Source organism: Babylonia areolata, chromosome 18, assembly GCF_041734735.1.
Source record: "Babylonia areolata isolate BAREFJ2019XMU chromosome 18, ASM4173473v1, whole genome shotgun sequence".
Classification (NCBI taxonomy): Eukaryota; Metazoa; Mollusca; class Gastropoda; order Neogastropoda; family Buccinidae; genus Babylonia; species Babylonia areolata.
The window spans coordinates 40,067,962-40,085,521 of record NC_134893.1 but is presented as its reverse complement, the minus strand read 5'-3'; the positions used below and the strand labels follow the sequence as shown (position 1 = coordinate 40,085,521).

The 17,560-nt window shown below is 38.7% G+C and overlaps 1 protein-coding gene across 1 annotated transcript in view; it reads right to left on the bottom strand.

Moving 5' to 3' along the window:
* LOC143292771 (uncharacterized) overlaps positions 1-17,560 on the bottom strand; it is a 147,761-nt gene that overhangs the window by 64,279 nt on the left and 65,922 nt on the right. Inside the window, 13 exon segments of the mRNA XM_076603331.1 lie at positions 261-827; positions 2,403-2,444; positions 3,028-3,594; positions 4,846-4,887; positions 5,650-6,216; positions 8,184-8,225; positions 9,110-9,676; positions 11,210-11,251; positions 11,466-12,032; positions 12,976-13,017; positions 13,746-14,312; positions 15,415-15,456; positions 16,198-16,764. Coding sequence (XP_076459446.1) covers positions 261-827; positions 2,403-2,444; positions 3,028-3,594; positions 4,846-4,887; positions 5,650-6,216; positions 8,184-8,225; positions 9,110-9,676; positions 11,210-11,251; positions 11,466-12,032; positions 12,976-13,017; positions 13,746-14,312; positions 15,415-15,456; positions 16,198-16,764 — 4,221 coding nt within the window.

Sequence of the window (17,560 nt, the reverse complement as noted above, 5' to 3'; positions counted from 1 at the left end):
TAAAACCAATTAAGCTATCTACCACCCTTATCAAACACTTTCATATGGCATGTTTGCGTAATTTATATATTAAGAGGTGTTTAATACATGTGCCCTGGTTTCACTTCAGAATAATTAAGATTTAAGATGTACCTCTTCATAAATAAACTGACCTTCTCTGAAGACAGGCAATGGCACACCATGACATGCATATAAATTATGTATATATATTATTACATTATCAATGTCATTAGCATAAGAAGAAGAAAGATACCACTAACTTGGGCAGAAAGCAGCAAAGACCTGATCCCTGAGAGACCGGAGTTCACTGAACTCCTGCACAGCAAAGCGGTTCTTTTCCACTGGCTTGCTGGCAATCCCATCCAACTCGGTGGTGTCTGTCAGTCCGATACCAATGGCATAGATGTGGATGCCTTCTGCTCGGGCCTGCTCAGCTTCAGGAATGGTTTGGCGTGAGTTGATGTTGGACACCCCGTCTGTGACTACAATGGCGATGTTGGGAACGTAGGCACGGTCACCATTGACAGGACTGAACATTTCCGTCCTCATGGTGTTGAGGGCGTCAGCTGTGTTGGTGCTGCCATAACGGTAGGGGATGTTGTCAACAGCAGTAAAGACATCTGCCTTGGTGTTGTACCCGTTCAGGTGGAATTCAATGTAGTCCTCAGTGCTGTAAGTGACCACTCCCACACGCACATTGCCGCTGTCAATGTCAGCGATGAAGAGGAAGTCTTTGACGAAATCCTTCATCAGCTGGAAGTTGGGTTCTGTCACACTGGTGGAGGCGTCCAGCACAAACACCAGGTCTATTTCTGCCTTGTCACACCCTGTACAGTATTTACAATGATCAACTGTGTGTGTGTAGGTATGTGTTTCATGCATGCATTCAGTAGTCGCAAGCACTTGCAGGCATTTACATGTTTTTTTGTGTGTGTTTTGTTTTGAATAATATGCAGGAGGATTTTTAAGTACAAATCTCTATGTACTATCTCTGTCTACATTACTTGAGGCATTGATACACTTAGCCATATAGACATATTCACAGAGATGGCAAATAGGAAATCCCTACACATAAGTTGATATATGATTAGTTCATGTGATTTTTTTTTTTTAAGTTTATACATTTTTTAATTTTTTTAATTTTTTATGTGCAACATAGTAAGTTCTCAACTAGCCAAAAACTATCACTGTGTCATTTTTTCCCAAACAGGTGTTTCACGCCTCACATAACCAGAAATGGTCAGCATGGTGTCATCCTCTCTAATATTGCATCTTTATGGACATTAATAAAATGATCTGACATAACACACTGCAGGTATCTTAGTGTGGCTGCTAGCTTTGCAGATTATACTTGAAACAATAGAGCACACTGAGTAATGCACTAGCACACCAACATGGACATCTACAGATCAATCATCATTTTCACAAACTGTGACAATTAATTAATTCAAACATTCAGGTATGGCCTTTCACACTCATGTACTGAGATTAAACGCTATTTTCCTGCCTGGCATAATATTTAGCTCTTTGGCATAGGGAAATAACTGAGGTGGTTGTGGGACTATTCAGGCTGCTCTCTCCAGGGAGAGAGTGCTGCTACAGTGAGAGAGTAACCCATTAAGAAAAATTGTTTCTGCCTTCAAATGTAATTGTTTCCCTATTAAAGTGGATTTTTCCACAGAATGTTGCCAGGGACTACCCTTTTGTAGTAATGGGTTTTTTTAATGTGCATTTAATGACCTCGATTTATCATCTCATCCAAATGACTAGCATCCAGACCACTACCAAGGTCTAGTAGTGGGGAGAAAATACTGACGAGTGTGGGATTCAAAGCCAAGCACTCATATTCTCTGGCTTCCTAGGTGGGTGCGGTACCATTCGGCCACCAGTAGACTGTAAAGGGATCATGTTTCAAAATGATGATAATACCTAAACTGATTTGTGACTATATCAATGTCAAACATAGGGCTCTGAATCAGACACTCTTGAATATTACTGCATTTGCCTGCTGATGTCTTCATGCTGACATCGCAGTAAGTGAATTATGATGACATAAATCTGTAAGGAGAGGCAAATAAAAACTGGAACAGTCAAAGATGGAGTGTAAAAAAACAACAACATAAAAACTGCAATTCAGTCAACAAGATTTAAATACAAAAAAGACCCAAAAAGAACTCTCATTATGCCCCCATCAAATGCTTCAAGCTGGGAGCATTTCAGGTGAGATTGTCTTGATGCATGTATTTTCTAATTTTCTTTCCCCTATATTTTCTTTTATTAAAAACAAAACAAAACAAAAACACGTTGATAAATGGTAGACTTTGCTGATCTTTTCTTGGACAATATTACAATAAAATTTCCATGCAAAATTACTTCTGTCATAAAACAAGCATGGAACGAACCTCTGTTGACTGGTGGCAGAGTAATGGGGGGCAGTGTTGTCACTGGAAAAAAACAACAACAGAAAGCAACAAGGTATTATACAGGTAAACACAAGCAGATAAACATATAAAATGAAAATAACAATACTACACAATAATGTGATATTCACATACACTCAAGTTTCATTTTTTCAAGATATTTCGATGATACCAACAACACTGTCATCAGACCAAAGACAATGGCACACTTCTACATGCATATAAATCATGTACACTATAAATTATCAACATTTCTGTCCTTTCAGATATTGCATGGTTACTTTGTGAAAAACACATCTATGAAGAAGAACCCTTTTAAATACTGTGAAGTGTAAAATGAAGGATGAAGTATTTAAAACAATAAAGCTGTCCACACCATGATCAAATACTTAAATATGTCAGGTCTGCTTAATTCATTCTAAATATATATGAGGTGTTTCACACATCTGTTCTGAATTCTCTGCAGGACAACTAAGATTTCAAATCATCACAAATAAACTTACCATATCTGAACACAGACAATGGCAAACTACTACATGCACGTAAACGATGAACGCTATGATTTATCAATGTAAGTAGCATAATAAAAAGAAAGATACACACTTACTTGGGCAGAATGCAGCAAAGACCTGATCCCTAAGAGACCGGAGTTCACTGAACTCCTGCACAGCAAAGCTGTTCTTTTCCACTGGCTTGCTGGCAATCCCATCCAACTCGGTGGTGTCTGTCAGTCCAATACCAATGGCGTAGATGTGGATGCCTTCTGCTCGGGCCTGCTCAGCTTCAGGAATGGTTTGGCGTGAGTTGATGTTGGACACCCCATCTGTGACTACAATGGCGATGTTGGGAACATTGGCACGGTCACCATTGACGGGGTTGAACATTTCTGTCCTCATGGTGTTGAGGGCGTCGGCTGTGTTGGTGCTGCCGTAACGGTAGGGGATGTTGTCCACAGCAGTAAACACATCTGCCTTGGTGCTGTACCCGTTCAGGTGGAATTCAATGTAGTCCTCAGTGCTGTAAGTGACCACACCCACACGTACATTGCCGCTGTCAATGTCAGCGATGAAGAGGAAGTCCCTGATGAAGTCTTTCATCAGCTGGAAGTTGGGTTCTGTCACACTGGTGGAGGCATCCAGCACAAACACCAGGTCTACTTCTGCCTTGTCACAACCTGTACAGTATTAATGATAATGGAATAAACTTGTTTATGATTGTGTGCATGTGTGTGTTTATATGTGCATAAGTGCAATCAGGTGCTTGTGCACAAGGGGGTATGCACTCATAATTTTGTTTGTGTATCTTTTGCTTTCAGTAATATGGAAATAACCACATATGGCAACCCACAAATGATGATCACAGTAGACAACAAATGTACTGGAAGTCCAGAAAAAGTTTTAGATCCATCTGACTCATAATGTAAAATCTAGTTTGTTTGCAGAATGGTTTGTGTGCTGAAGTGATGAATAAGACCTGTTTACTTTTGGTCTTAACCATCAATATGATATTTTTCCCCAAAAACCGAAATTTTTTCAGATTTCATCTCGCCATGTTTCGCATGGTAAGACTTGGTTCACACTAGAAATGACTCATCTACCAATGCTCTGATAACTGATCTCGTATATAGGTTATCTTACCTGCCTGATAACAAATCCTAGGCATCTCAGCTTGGACTATGGCATGCACATTTTGCTTGGAAAAGATGAGTATGACCGAACACTGTCAAGCCTTTAAAAACCAACATGAACTTTGACATAACTATCATCATCATTGTCATATATTGTGACAATTACATAACTCAAACATCCAGATACCATCCTGAACACTCCTTCAAACTGGAATTAACTCCTACTACCATGCCTGGAATAAGTACCAAGATCTTCAATGTTGGCAAAATCATTCAGGTGGGTGGACAATACTGGAACTGTCTGGCTTTACAATCATTGTCAGATGAGTACTTGGGATCTGTCATTCATGAATGCAACAAAACTCTTCTGCTGAGGTCTTCCTGGTGATCTCACATGACTGGAATGTAATAACATGACATGAAAATCGCTAAGTATGGAACAGCCTATATTAATGGCAGTTATCAAAGAAGCAATGTGAATAACAATCAGAAAAGGTGATTAAGCCCTGGCAGGGTCTAAAACCTAAAAACTAGAGAGAACCCTCATACACAGCCATCAAAGTTTTCAAGGAGATATCATATTAGGTGATATGTTGATTCATTAATTTTTGTCACAAAACAGTACAATTTCTGCACCTTTTGTATGGGGACTCTTCTTTTAATTTGAAGGTTTTCTTTGTTTAAAAAAAAAGTGAAGGATGAATTTTTTGGACTTCTTGTTGATTAATAATACATCCATACTTAATTGAATTTTTTTTAACTATCTACCCAGTATCATTCAGCATTCATGGAACAAACCTGAAATGACTGGTGGCAGGGTAATAGGTCGTTCCGTTGACACTGGAAAATGATAGATCCAGAATGAATAATGTAGGTATATACATGCAGAGAACACACACACAAACACAAACATATAAAGGAATAACAATATTTTACAGTAATGTCATACTGATCTCGACTGATGTTTAAAAACATTTCAAGAAGTTTCAATGATATAAATGACAGCAATGTACCTAGAACTAAGTATGCATATGCTCTCACTGATTTCTTTCACACCACAAGAAATCATTGGTCCATCCAAGTAGATGAACCAGAGGTACGAGTTCAAGATTATGGTGCTCTTCTTCTTCAAAAAAAAGGGAATCACTCCTCCTTGAAGCTCAATCACTTGCAAGAATATACATAATCATTCTTGTAAACGGCAAAATAATCTTGCTTTTGTTTTCATGCCTTTTTTAATCTTAGAAAAAAGAAAGAAACAAACACTGACACCCACTGACAGCTCTGTCAACAGAAATGATTCTTTATGAATGGCCACAGTCCAAAACCACTTTAAAAGAATTAGTTCATGAAATGGTTATTAATGGTTTTTCACATCTTACACAGACAGATAAAATGCACCAACAAGCTGTGAGATAGATGTCTTAATCAAAGAATATATATATCATTACAAAAATGTCTTAATCAAAGAATATATATATCATTACAAAAACAGAACCCAATGTTTTCTGCAGACAGAAAACTGCCTTTCACTACAGGTCCAAACATGCCCTCATTACTTTTAACATCAAAAGCATTGTAAGAAGAAAAATATGCACGTACTTGGGCAGAATGCAGCAAAGACCTGATCTCTGAGAGACCGGAGTTCACTGAACTCCTGCACAGCAAAGCGATTCTTTTCCACTGGCTTGCTGGCAATCCCATCCAACTCGGTGGTGTCCGTCAGTCCGATACCAATGGCATAGATGTGGATGCCTTCTGCTCGGGCCTGCTCAGCTTCAGGAATGGTTTGGCGTGAGTTGATGTTGGACACCCCGTCTGTGACTACAATGGCAATGTTGGGAACATTGGCACGGTCACCGTTGCCAGGGTTGAACATTTCTGTCCTCATGGTGTTGAGGGCGTCGGCTGTGTTGGTGCTGCCGTAACGATAGGGGATGTTGTCCATAGCAGTAAAGACATCTGCCTTGGTGCTGTACCTGTTCAGGTGGAACTCGATATAGTCCTCAGTGCTGTAAGTGACCACACCCACACGCACATTGCCGCTGTCAATGTCAGCGATGAAGAGGAAGTCCTTGATGAAGTCTTTCATCAGCTGGAAGTTGGGTTCTGTCACACTGGTGGAGGCATCCAGCACAAACACCAGGTCCACTTCTGCCTTGTCACATCCTGTAGTGTTGACAATGGTAAATTGTGTTCAAGTTTTGTGCTTGCACTCATATGTGTGTATCTGTGTTCATATATACCTTTTTTTCTGCTTCTATGTTTTGAATAATATGCAGAAGGATTAATAAGTATAGGTATCTAAATATAAACCATCTCTATGTTATTTGAAGCCTTGACACACTTAGCAATAAAGACATATTCTATTCCATTCTGTAAACAGTGATGGCATACAGGATATGACTACATGTAATTTCAAATATAATCAATTCATGTGAATTTTTTCTAATATTCTGGTGTGCAAATCAGTAAGTTCTCATCTGGTCAAAAACTATCATTATGTTATTTTTTTTCCAAACAGGTATCTCACCATCCCATACCTCACAAAACCAGAAATGGTCAGCATAGTGTCATCCTTTCTAATATTGCATCTTTATAGATGTTAGTAAAACTAAAATGACCTGACATAACACACAGCAGATTTCTTAGCTTAGATGCCAGCTTTGCAGATTATACTTGGAACAATAGAGTGCACTGAGTCATATACTCATGAACCAACATGGATATCTACAGACCCATCATTATCATTTTCACACATTGTGACAATTACTTAATTAAAACATTCATGCTCTTGCACTGAATTTAACTGTTTCTTCCCTGATTGGCATAAGTATTTAGCTCTTCTGTATTGGGAAATAAATGAGGTGGTTGTGAAACTATTCAGGCTGATCTCTCCAGGAAGCGAGTGTTGCTACAGTGAGAAAGCCACCCATTTTAGAATTTTGTTTCTGCCTGCAAGTGTATTTGTTTTTGTATTCATGGGGATTTTTCATCATAATTTTGCCAGATACAACTCTTTTGTAGTCACAAATCTTGGTTTACTGTCTCATCCAAATGACTAGTATCCAGACCACTACTCTAGATTTAGTAGAGAAGAAAAAATACTGATGAGTGTGGGATTAAAAGCCAAGCACTCAGATTCTCTGGCTTCCTAGGTGGGTGTGGTACCACCAGGCCACCACTTCACTGTAAGGGGATCCTATTTCAAAATGAGGGATAATACCAAAACTGATTTTGTGACTAAATCACTGTCATATATAGTACTCTGAATCAGACACTCCTGAATATTACTGCATCCATCCGCTGGTGTCTTCATGGCGACCTCACAGTAAGTAAATAATGATGACATAATATGTATGGAGAGGCAAATAGAAACAGAAGTAGTCAATGATGTAGTGTAAAATAAAATCAAATCAGCGATTTAGTTTACAAAATTTCATACCAAATAAAACCCCCAAAAGAACCCTTAGTATGCCCCCATCAAATATTTCAAGTTGGGAGCACTTCAGGCGAGACTGTCTTGATGCAGTCATTTTCTCATTTTCCTTCACTTATATTTTCTTTTAGGAAATCCTGAGTTTATTTTTCAGACTATGATCAAATTCATTACAGACTACATATAGTTCATAAGTAAGCAGTAGCGTAACAATAAAGCATTTAATTTTTTACTGTGATTTGGTGAAGCCTTATCTGCTATAAAGTGTCTTCACAAGTGACTAAGAGCGTTGAGGTTTTTGACTTTTTACATTCATTATCAGTTATTTCGCTTGTTTGATTAACGACTTCTCTTTTACGAAGTCCATAAAGCAATTTTCTGTAACTGTATTTGGATTTTTTTTTTTCAAATTTCACCCACCCCCATCCAACATATGCCCAGTTTCCCCCAACTCACCATCTGTCAACATCCCCCTTCTCTTCTAAATGATAATACTCAAATATATACATTAATACACTTGCAAAATGTCTTCAATCACCAATATGTGTGACGGGACATTAAACAAAATTCCTCCACTAGGAAAAAAACAACACATGTTGGTAAATAGCAGAAATTGCTGATCCTTTCTGGGACAGTATTACAATAACAATAGTTCCAGGCATAATTACTTCTGTCATAAAACAAGCATGGAACTAACCTCTGTTGACTGGTGGCAGGGTAATGGGAGGCAGTGTCGTCACTGGAAAAAAACAGGAAGCAACTAGGTAAACATAGGCAGAGAAAGAAATAAAATCAAAATAACAATACTACTCAATTATGTTGTATCTATGTACACCCAAGATTCATTTTCTCAAGATATCTGGATGGTACCAACAATATTGTCATCAGACCCAGTACACAAATACTCGATTTCTTTCTTACCACAGGAAATCAGTAGTTGGTCCAAACAGCTGTATGTACAAAAACAGCGATAATTATGTTAACAACCAAATTATTGTGCTGTTATTTTCCAGTCACTTTTTTTTTCTTTCTTATGTGAAATGCAGTTGAATATGAACACAGTTGTCTACAAACATACCTAAATCCTTCAAACTAAGTGAAATGATCCATAGATATATGCCTTTTTACACTCAAAATGAGAAGCAATCATGCTGTTGCAAATGATTTGAAGTAAACAAAACCACCAACTTTCAAAACTTTATCCACTGACAAAATGAGGCCTGATCCATGAAGAAGAACCCTTGTAAATACTGTGAAATGTAATGTGAAAGATGAAGTGTCTAAAACAATTAAGCTGTCCACCACCATGATCAAATACTTTAATATGTCAGGTCTGCTTTAATTTGTTCTAAATATCTAAGAGGTGTTTCATACATGTGTCCTAAATTCTCTTCATGACAATTAAGATTTCAGATAATCACAAATAAACTTACCATCTCTGAAGACAGACAATGGCACTCTACTACATGCACATGAATAATTAAAAGAAAGATGCACACTTACTACATGCACATGAATAATTAAAAGAAAGATGCACACTTACTACATGCACATGAATAATAAAAAGAAAGATGCACACTTACTACATGCACATGAATAATAAAAAGAAAGATGCACACTTACTTGGGCAGAAAGCAGCAAAGACCTGATCCCTAAGAGACCGGAGTTCACTGAACTCCTGCACAGCAAAGCGGTTCTTTTCCACTGGCTTGCTGGCAATCCCATCCAACTCGGTGGTGTCCGTCAGTCCGATACCAATGGCGTAGATGTGGATGCCTTCTGCTCGGGCCTGCTCAGCTTCAGGAATGGTTTGGCGTGAGTTGATGTTGGACACCCCGTCTGTGACTACAATGGCGATGTTGGGAACGTTGGCACGGTCACCATTGACAGGGTTGAACATTTCCGTCCTCATGGTGTTGAGGGCGTCGGCTGTGTTGGTGCTGCCGTAACGGTAGGGGATGTTGTCCACAGCAGTAAAGACATCTGCCTTGGTGCTGTACCCATTCAAGTGGAATTCGATGTAGTCCTCAGTGCTGTAAGTGACCACTCCCACACGCACATTGCCGCTGTCAATGTCAGCGATGAAGAGGAAGTCCCTGATGAAGTCTTTCATCAGCTGGAAGTTGGGTTCTGTCACACTGGTGGAGGCATCCAGCACAAACACCAGGTCCACTTCTGCCTTGTCACAACCTGCACAGTATTGGCGATGATCAACCATGTGCATGTTTTATGCATACATTCAGTGATTGCAAGTGCTCACATACATAACTATACATATCTGTGTTTATATATGCCATTTTTTTTTGTTTTGAATAACATGCAGAACGTTTATAAATATAAGTCTCTACATATGCACTATCTTTGTCTACACCACTAAAGGTCTTGATACACATAGCAATAAAGACATATTTTACTCCATTGTATAAATAAAGATGGCGTATAGAAAATGACTAAATGTAATTTTAAATATAATTACTTTATGTGATTTCTGTCTGATATTTAGGTGTGCAAAATAGTAAGTTCTCAACAGGTCAAAAACTATGATTATGTTATTTTTTCCAAACAGGTATCTCACCATCCCATGCCTCACATAATCAGAAATGGCCAATATGGTGTCATTCTAACATTTCATCTTTATGGATGATAGTAAAACAACCTGAGATAACACACTGCAGATTCCTTAGCTTGAATGCCAGCTTTGCAGATTATACTTGAAACAATAGAGTACATTGAGTCATGTACTCACGAACCAACATCTACAGACCCATCATTATCTTTTTCACACACTCTGACAGTTAATGAATTCAGACATTCAGGTATGGCTTTTGACGCTCTTGTACTGAGATTAACTGCTTCTTCCCTGCCTGGTATTATATTTAGCTCTTCAGTACTGGGAAATAAATGAGATGGTTGTGAGACTATTCAAGCTGCTCTCCCCAGTGAGAGAGCATTTCTACAGTGAGAGAGACACCCTTTTCTTCTGCCTGCAAGTGTAGTCCTTGTTTTCCCATTAAAGTGGATTTTTCTACAGAATTTTGTCAAGGACTACACATTTATTACCATAATTCTTTAACATGTGCTGAGTGACCTTGGTTTGTTGTCTCATCCAAATGACTATCATCCAGACCACTACTAAAGGTCTAGTGGAGGGTAAAATACTGACGTGTTGGATTAAAAGCCAAGCACTCAGATTCTCTGGCTTTCTAGGTGGCCGCATTACCTCTAGGACACCACTCCACCGTAAGGTGATCATATTTCAAAATAAGGATGATACCAAAACTGATTTTGTGACTAAATCATTGTCAGACATAGTACTCTGAATCAGACATTCCTGAATATTACTGCATTTGTCTGCTGGTGTCTTTGTGGTGATCTCACAGTAAGTGAATTATGATGACATAATATGCATGGAGAGGCACATAAAAAAAGAAAAATTGAAGATGCAGTATAAAATGGAAGAAAAACAGCCAACAAGATTTAAATACAAAACAGACCCCGAAAGAACTCTCATTATGCCCACATCAAATGTTTCATACTTAGAGCACCTAAGGCCGGATAGTCTTGATGCAGTTATTTTCTCATTTTCCTTCCACTATATTTTCTTTTATCTAAAAAAAAAACCATGTTGGTAAATAGTAGAATTTGCTGATCTTTTCTTGGACAATATTGCAATAGCATTTCCTGGCATAGTTACTTCTGTCATAAAACAAGCATGGAACAAACCTCTGTTGATTGGTGGCAGGGTAATGGGGGGCAGTGTTGTCACTGGAAAAACAAACAAAAGCAACAAGGTATTATAAAGGTAAACACAGGCAGAGAAACAAATAAAATCAAGCAACAATACTACGCAATAATGTTATATCAATGTACACCCAAGTCTCATTTTCTCAAGCTATTTGGATAGTATGAACAACACTGTTGTCCAACCAAAGATACAAATACTCAATTTCATTAGCATAATAAGAAGACACACACTTACTTGGGCAGAAAGCAGCAAAGACCTGATCCCTGAGAGACCGGAGTTCACTGAACTCCTGCACAGCAAAGCGGTTCTTTTCCACTGGCTTGCTGGCAATCCCATCCAACTCGGTGGTGTCTGTCAGTCCGATACCAATGGCGTAGATGTGGATGCCTTCTGCTCGGGCCTGCTCAGCTTCAGGAATGGTTTGGCGTGAGTTGATGTTGGACACCCCGTCTGTGACTACAATGGCAATGTTGGGAACGCTGGCACGCTCACCGTTGCCAGGGTTGAACATTTCTGTCCTCATGGTGTTGAGGGCATCGGCTGTGTTGGTGCTGCCGTAACGGTAGGGGATGTTGTCCACAGCAGTAAAGACATCTGCCTTGGTGCTGTACCTGTTCAGGTGGAACTCGATGTAGTCCTCAGTGCTGTAAGTGACCACACCCACACGCACATTGCCGCTGTCAATGTCAGCGATGAAGAGGAAGTCCTTGATGAAGTCCTTCATCAGCTGGAAGTTGGGTTCTGTCACACTGGTGGAGGCGTCCAGCACAAACACCAGGTCTATTTCTGCCTTGTCACAACCTGTACAGTATTTATGATTATAGAATGACTGTGTATCTGATTGTGTGCATGTGTGCATTCATGCATGTATAAGTGCATGCAGGTGGTTGTAGACATTTGTGTGCATTCATACTTTTGTCTATCTGTTGCTTCCAGTAATATGGAAATAACCAATGATGGCATCCTAGAAATCATAATTATATAAGACAATATTGTCCTTGAAGTCCAAACAAGTTTTAAAACCAAAATCACTCATACTTTAAAATCTAGTTTGTTTGCAGAATGGTTCGTGTACTAAAGATAAAGGTTCTCTTACGTGCCTGATACTAAACTCAAAGAGTCTTAGCTTGGACCGTGGCATGCACATTTTGCTAGGAAAAGGTGAGTATCAGAACATACTGTTAACCAGTCAAAAACCAACATGAACTTCTACATAACTATTATTATTGTTGTCATATATAGTGACAATAACATAATTCAAACATTCAAATACCACCTTCACACTCCTTCAAACTACAATGCCTGGAATAAATACTAAGGGTCTTCCTGGTGATTTCACATGACTGGAATGTAATGATATAACATGAAAATCACTAAGTATGGAGCAGCCAATACCAATGACAGTTGTCAAAGACAGAATGTGGATAATAGAGGAGGCAATTAAGCCCTGGTAGGATCTAAAACCTAACAACCCTCATAAGCAGCCATCAAAGTTTCCAAGAATGTATCATATTAGGTGATAATACGTTGATATATTATTTTTTGTTGCAAAACAGAACCATTTCAGTGTCTTTTTAAACAGAAATTCTTCTCTTCTTTTGCATTGTTTCTTCCTTTTTGACATGTTATAAAAAATGTGAAATATGGAATTTTGTTGACCTCTTGTTGATCAATATTACAGTAGTACTTCATTACAAAATTCTTTACTATCTACCCAATACCATACAGTGTTCATGGAACAAACCTGAAATGACTGGTGGCAGGGTAATAGGTCGTTCTGTTGACACTGAAAAAAGATAGATCCAGAATGAATTATTCACAAATATATATGTAGAGGAATACAAACACACATAAACATAAAAAAGGAATAACAAAACTATGCTGTAATGTCATATTGATCTCAATTGAAGTTTCAGATTTTTCCAAGAACCTTAACTGATATAATCGCAATGTAATATAAAGTGTGCATATTTTCACACTGACTTCTTTCACATTACAGAAATCAAAGGTCTGCCCAAGTTAATGAACAAATACTAGAGGCATAGGTTCAAGATTATTGGGCTTTTCATCAGAAAAAAAATCTTGAAAGACAGTGGAATGTGAGCACATGTATTTGCAAGACAACATAAATTTAGTTAAATAAGTGAAATAACCTAGTTTTGTTTTCAGGCCTTTTCTCATCTGAAAAAAAGAAACAACCAAACCTTGCTACCCACTGACAGCTCTGTCAACATAAATGATTCTTTATGAATTTCCACATTCAAAAGCCACTTAAAAAGAAATAGTTCATCATGAAATGATAATAAACAATAGTTCTTCATATCTTATACAGATAATCTTAGATAAAATACACCAACAAGCAATGAGAAAAATGTCTTCTGCAAAGAATATCTCATCATGAACACAGAACCCAATGTTGTCTGCAGACAGAAAGCATCCCTTCACGACAAGTGCATACATACCCTCACCACTATAAACATTACAATCATTGTAAGAAGACAAAGATACACGTACTTGGGCAAAAGGCAGCAAAGACCTGATCCCTGAGAGACCGGAGTTCACTGAACTCCTGCACAGCAAAGCGATTCTCTTCCACTGGCTTGCTGGCAATCCCATCCAACTCGGTGGTGTCCGTCAGTCCGATACCAATGGCGTAGATGTGGATGCCTTCTGCTCGGGCCTGCTCAGCTTCAGGAATGGTTTGGCGTGAGTTGATGTTGGACACCCCGTCTGTGACTACAATGGCGATGTTGGGAACGTTGGCACGCTCACCGTTGCCAGGGTTGAACATTTCCGTCCTCATGGTGTTGAGGGCGTCAGCTGTGTTGGTGCTGCCGTAACGGTAGGGGATGTTGTCCATAGCAGTAAAGACATCTGCCTTGGTGCTGTACCTGTTCAGGTGGAACTCGATGTAGTCCTCAGTGCTGTAAGTGACCACTCCCACACGCACATTGCCGCTGTCAATGTCAGCGATGAAGAGGAAGTCCTTGATGAAGTCTTTCATCAGCTGGAAGTTGGGTTCTGTCACACTGGTGGAGGCATCCAGCACAAACACCAGGTCCACTTCTGCCTTGTCACACCCTGTTCAATATCAATGATTATGGAATGACTGTGTGTCTGGTTGTGTGCATTTGTGTATTTATGCATATATAAGTGCATGCAGGTGCTCATACACATTTGTGTGTGCATTCATACTTTTGTTTGTGTATCTGTTGCTTTCACTGATATGGAAATAACCAAAGATGGTATCCTTGAAATCATAATTACAGTAGACAATATTGTACTTGAAGTCCAGAAAGTGTTGTAAACTAAAATCACACATACTTTGAAATCTAGTATGTTTGTACAATGGTTTGCTTACTGAAGATAAAGGTTCTCTTATGTGCCTGATACTAAAAATTCTAGGAGTCTTAACTTGGACGATGGCATGCACATTTTGCTAGGAAAAGGTGAGCATCAGAACATACTGTTAAGCAGTCAAAAACCAACATGAACATCTACATAACAATTATTATTGTTGTCATATATAGTGACAATTACATAACTCAAACATTCAAATACCATCCTTAGCACTCCTTCAAACTGAAATTAACCCCTGCTACAATGCCTGGAATAAATACTAAGATCTGCAATGTTGGCAAAATCATTCAGGTGGGTGGACAAAACTAGAACTGTCTGGCTTTACAATCATTGTCAGATGAGTACTCAGGATCTGTCATTCATGAATGCAACAAAATTCTTCTGCTGGGGTCTTGCTGGTGATCTCACATGACTGGAATGTAATGACATGATATGAAAATCACTAAGTATGGAACGGCCAACACCAGTGACAATTGTCAAATAAGGAATGTGGATAATAGAAGAGGCAATTAAGCCCTGGCAGGATCTAAAACCCATAAACCAGATAGAACCCTTATAAGCAGCCATCAAAGTTTTCAAGTAGGTATCATATTAGGTGATAATACGTTGATATATTATTTTTTGTTGCAAAACAGAACCATTTCAGTATCTTTTTAAACAGAAATTCTTCTCTTCTTTTGCATTGTTTCTTCCTTTTTGACATGTTATAAAAAATGTGAAAGATGGAATTTTGTTGACCTCTTGTTGATCAATATTACAGTAGTACTCAGTTACAAAATTCTTAACTATCTACCCAATACCATTCAGTGTTCATGGAACAAACCTGAAATGACTGGTGGCAGGGTAATAGGTCGTTCTGTTGACACTGAAAAAAGATAGATCCAGAATGAATTATTCACAAATATACATGTAGAGGAATACAAACACACATAAACATGAAAACAAATAACAAAACTATGCTGTAAGGACATACTGATCTGGACTGAAGTTTTAGATTTTTTCAAGAACCTTAACTGATACAACAACAATGTAATCAGAGCTAAGTATGCATATTTTCACACTGACTTCTTTCACATTACAGAAATCAGAGGTCTGCCCAAGGTGATGAACAACTACTAGAAGTATAGGTTCAAGATTACCAGTCTCTTCTTTAGAAAAAAAATCTTCTAGAAAGACAGCTGAATGTGAGCACATGCATTTGCAAGACAACAGAAATTTTGTTAAATAAGTGAAATAATCTAGTTTTGTTTTCATATCTTTTCTCATCTGAAAAAAAAAAGAAAAGAAACAACCAAACCTTGCTGCTCATTGACAGCTCTGTCAACAGAAATGGTTCTTTATGAATTTCCAAATTCAAAAGCCACTTTTAAAGAAATGGTTCATCATGAAATGATGATAGACAATAACTTTTCAAATCTTACACAGATAATCTTAGATAAAATACACCAACAAGCTATGAGAAAAATGTCTTCTGCAAAGAATATCTCATCATAAACACAGAACCCAATGTTGTCTGCAGACAGAAAGCAGCCTTCACTACAAGTGCATATATACCCTCACCACTTTAAACATTACAAGTATTGTAAAAAGACAAAAATACACGTACTTGGGCAAAAGGCAGCAAAGACCTGATCCCTGAGAGACCGGAGTTCACTGAACTCCTGCACAGCAAAGCGGTTCTCTTCTACTGGCTTGCTGGCAATCCCGTCCAACTCGGTGGTGTCCGTCAGTCCGATACCAATGGCGTAGATGTGGATGCCTTCTGCTCGGGCCTGCTCAGCTTCAGGAATGGTTTGGCGTGAGTTGATGTTGGACACCCCGTCTGTGACTACAATGGCGATGTTGGGAACGTTGGCACGCTCACCATTGCCAGGGTTGAACATTTCCGTCCTCATAGTGTTGAGGGCGTCAGCTGTGTTGGTGCTGCCGTAACGGTAGGGGATGTTGTCCATAGCAGTAAAGACATCTGCCTTGGTGCTGTACCTGTTCAGGTGGAACTCGATGTAGTCCTCAGTGCTGTAAGTGACCACTCCCACACGTACATTGCCGCTGTCAATGTCAGCGATGAAGAGGAAGTCCTTGATGAAGTCTTTCATCAGCTGGAAGTTGGGTTCTGTCACACTGGTGGAGGCATCCAGCACAAACACCAGGTCCACTTCTGCCTTGTCACACCCTGTTCAGTATCAATGATTATGGAATGACTGTGTGTCTGGTTGTGTGGATTTGTGTATTTATGCATATATAAGTGCATGCAGGTGCTCATACACATTCGTGTGTGCATTCATACTTTTGTTTGTGTATCTGTTGCTTTCAGTGATATGGAAATAACCAATGATGGTATCCTAGAAATCATAATTACAGTAGACAATATTGTACTTGAAGTCTAGAAAGTGTTGAAAACTAAAATCACACATACTTTAAAATCTAGTTTGTTTGCAGAATGGTTTGCTTACTGAAGATAAAGGTTCTCTTATGTGCCTGATACTAAAAATTCTAGGAGTCTTAACTTGGACGATGGCATGCACATTTTGCTAGGAAAAGGTGAGTATCAGAACATACTGTTAAGCAGTCAAAAACCAACATGAACATCTACATAACTATTATTATTATTGTCATATATAGTGACAATTACATAACTCAAACATTCAAATACCATCCTTAACACTCCTTCAAACTGAAATTAACCCCTGCTACAATGCCTGGAATAAATACTAAGATCTGCAATGTTGGCAAAATCATTCAGGTGGGTGGACAAAACTAGAACTGTCTGGCTTTACAATCATTGTCAGATGAGTACTCAGGATCTTTCATTCATGAATGCAACAAAATTCTTCTGCTGGGGTCTTGCTGGTGATCTCACATGACTGGAATGTAATGACATGATATGAAAATCACTAAGTATGGAACGGCCAACACCAGTGACAATTGTCAAATAAGGAATGTGGATAATAGAAGAGGCAATTAAGCCC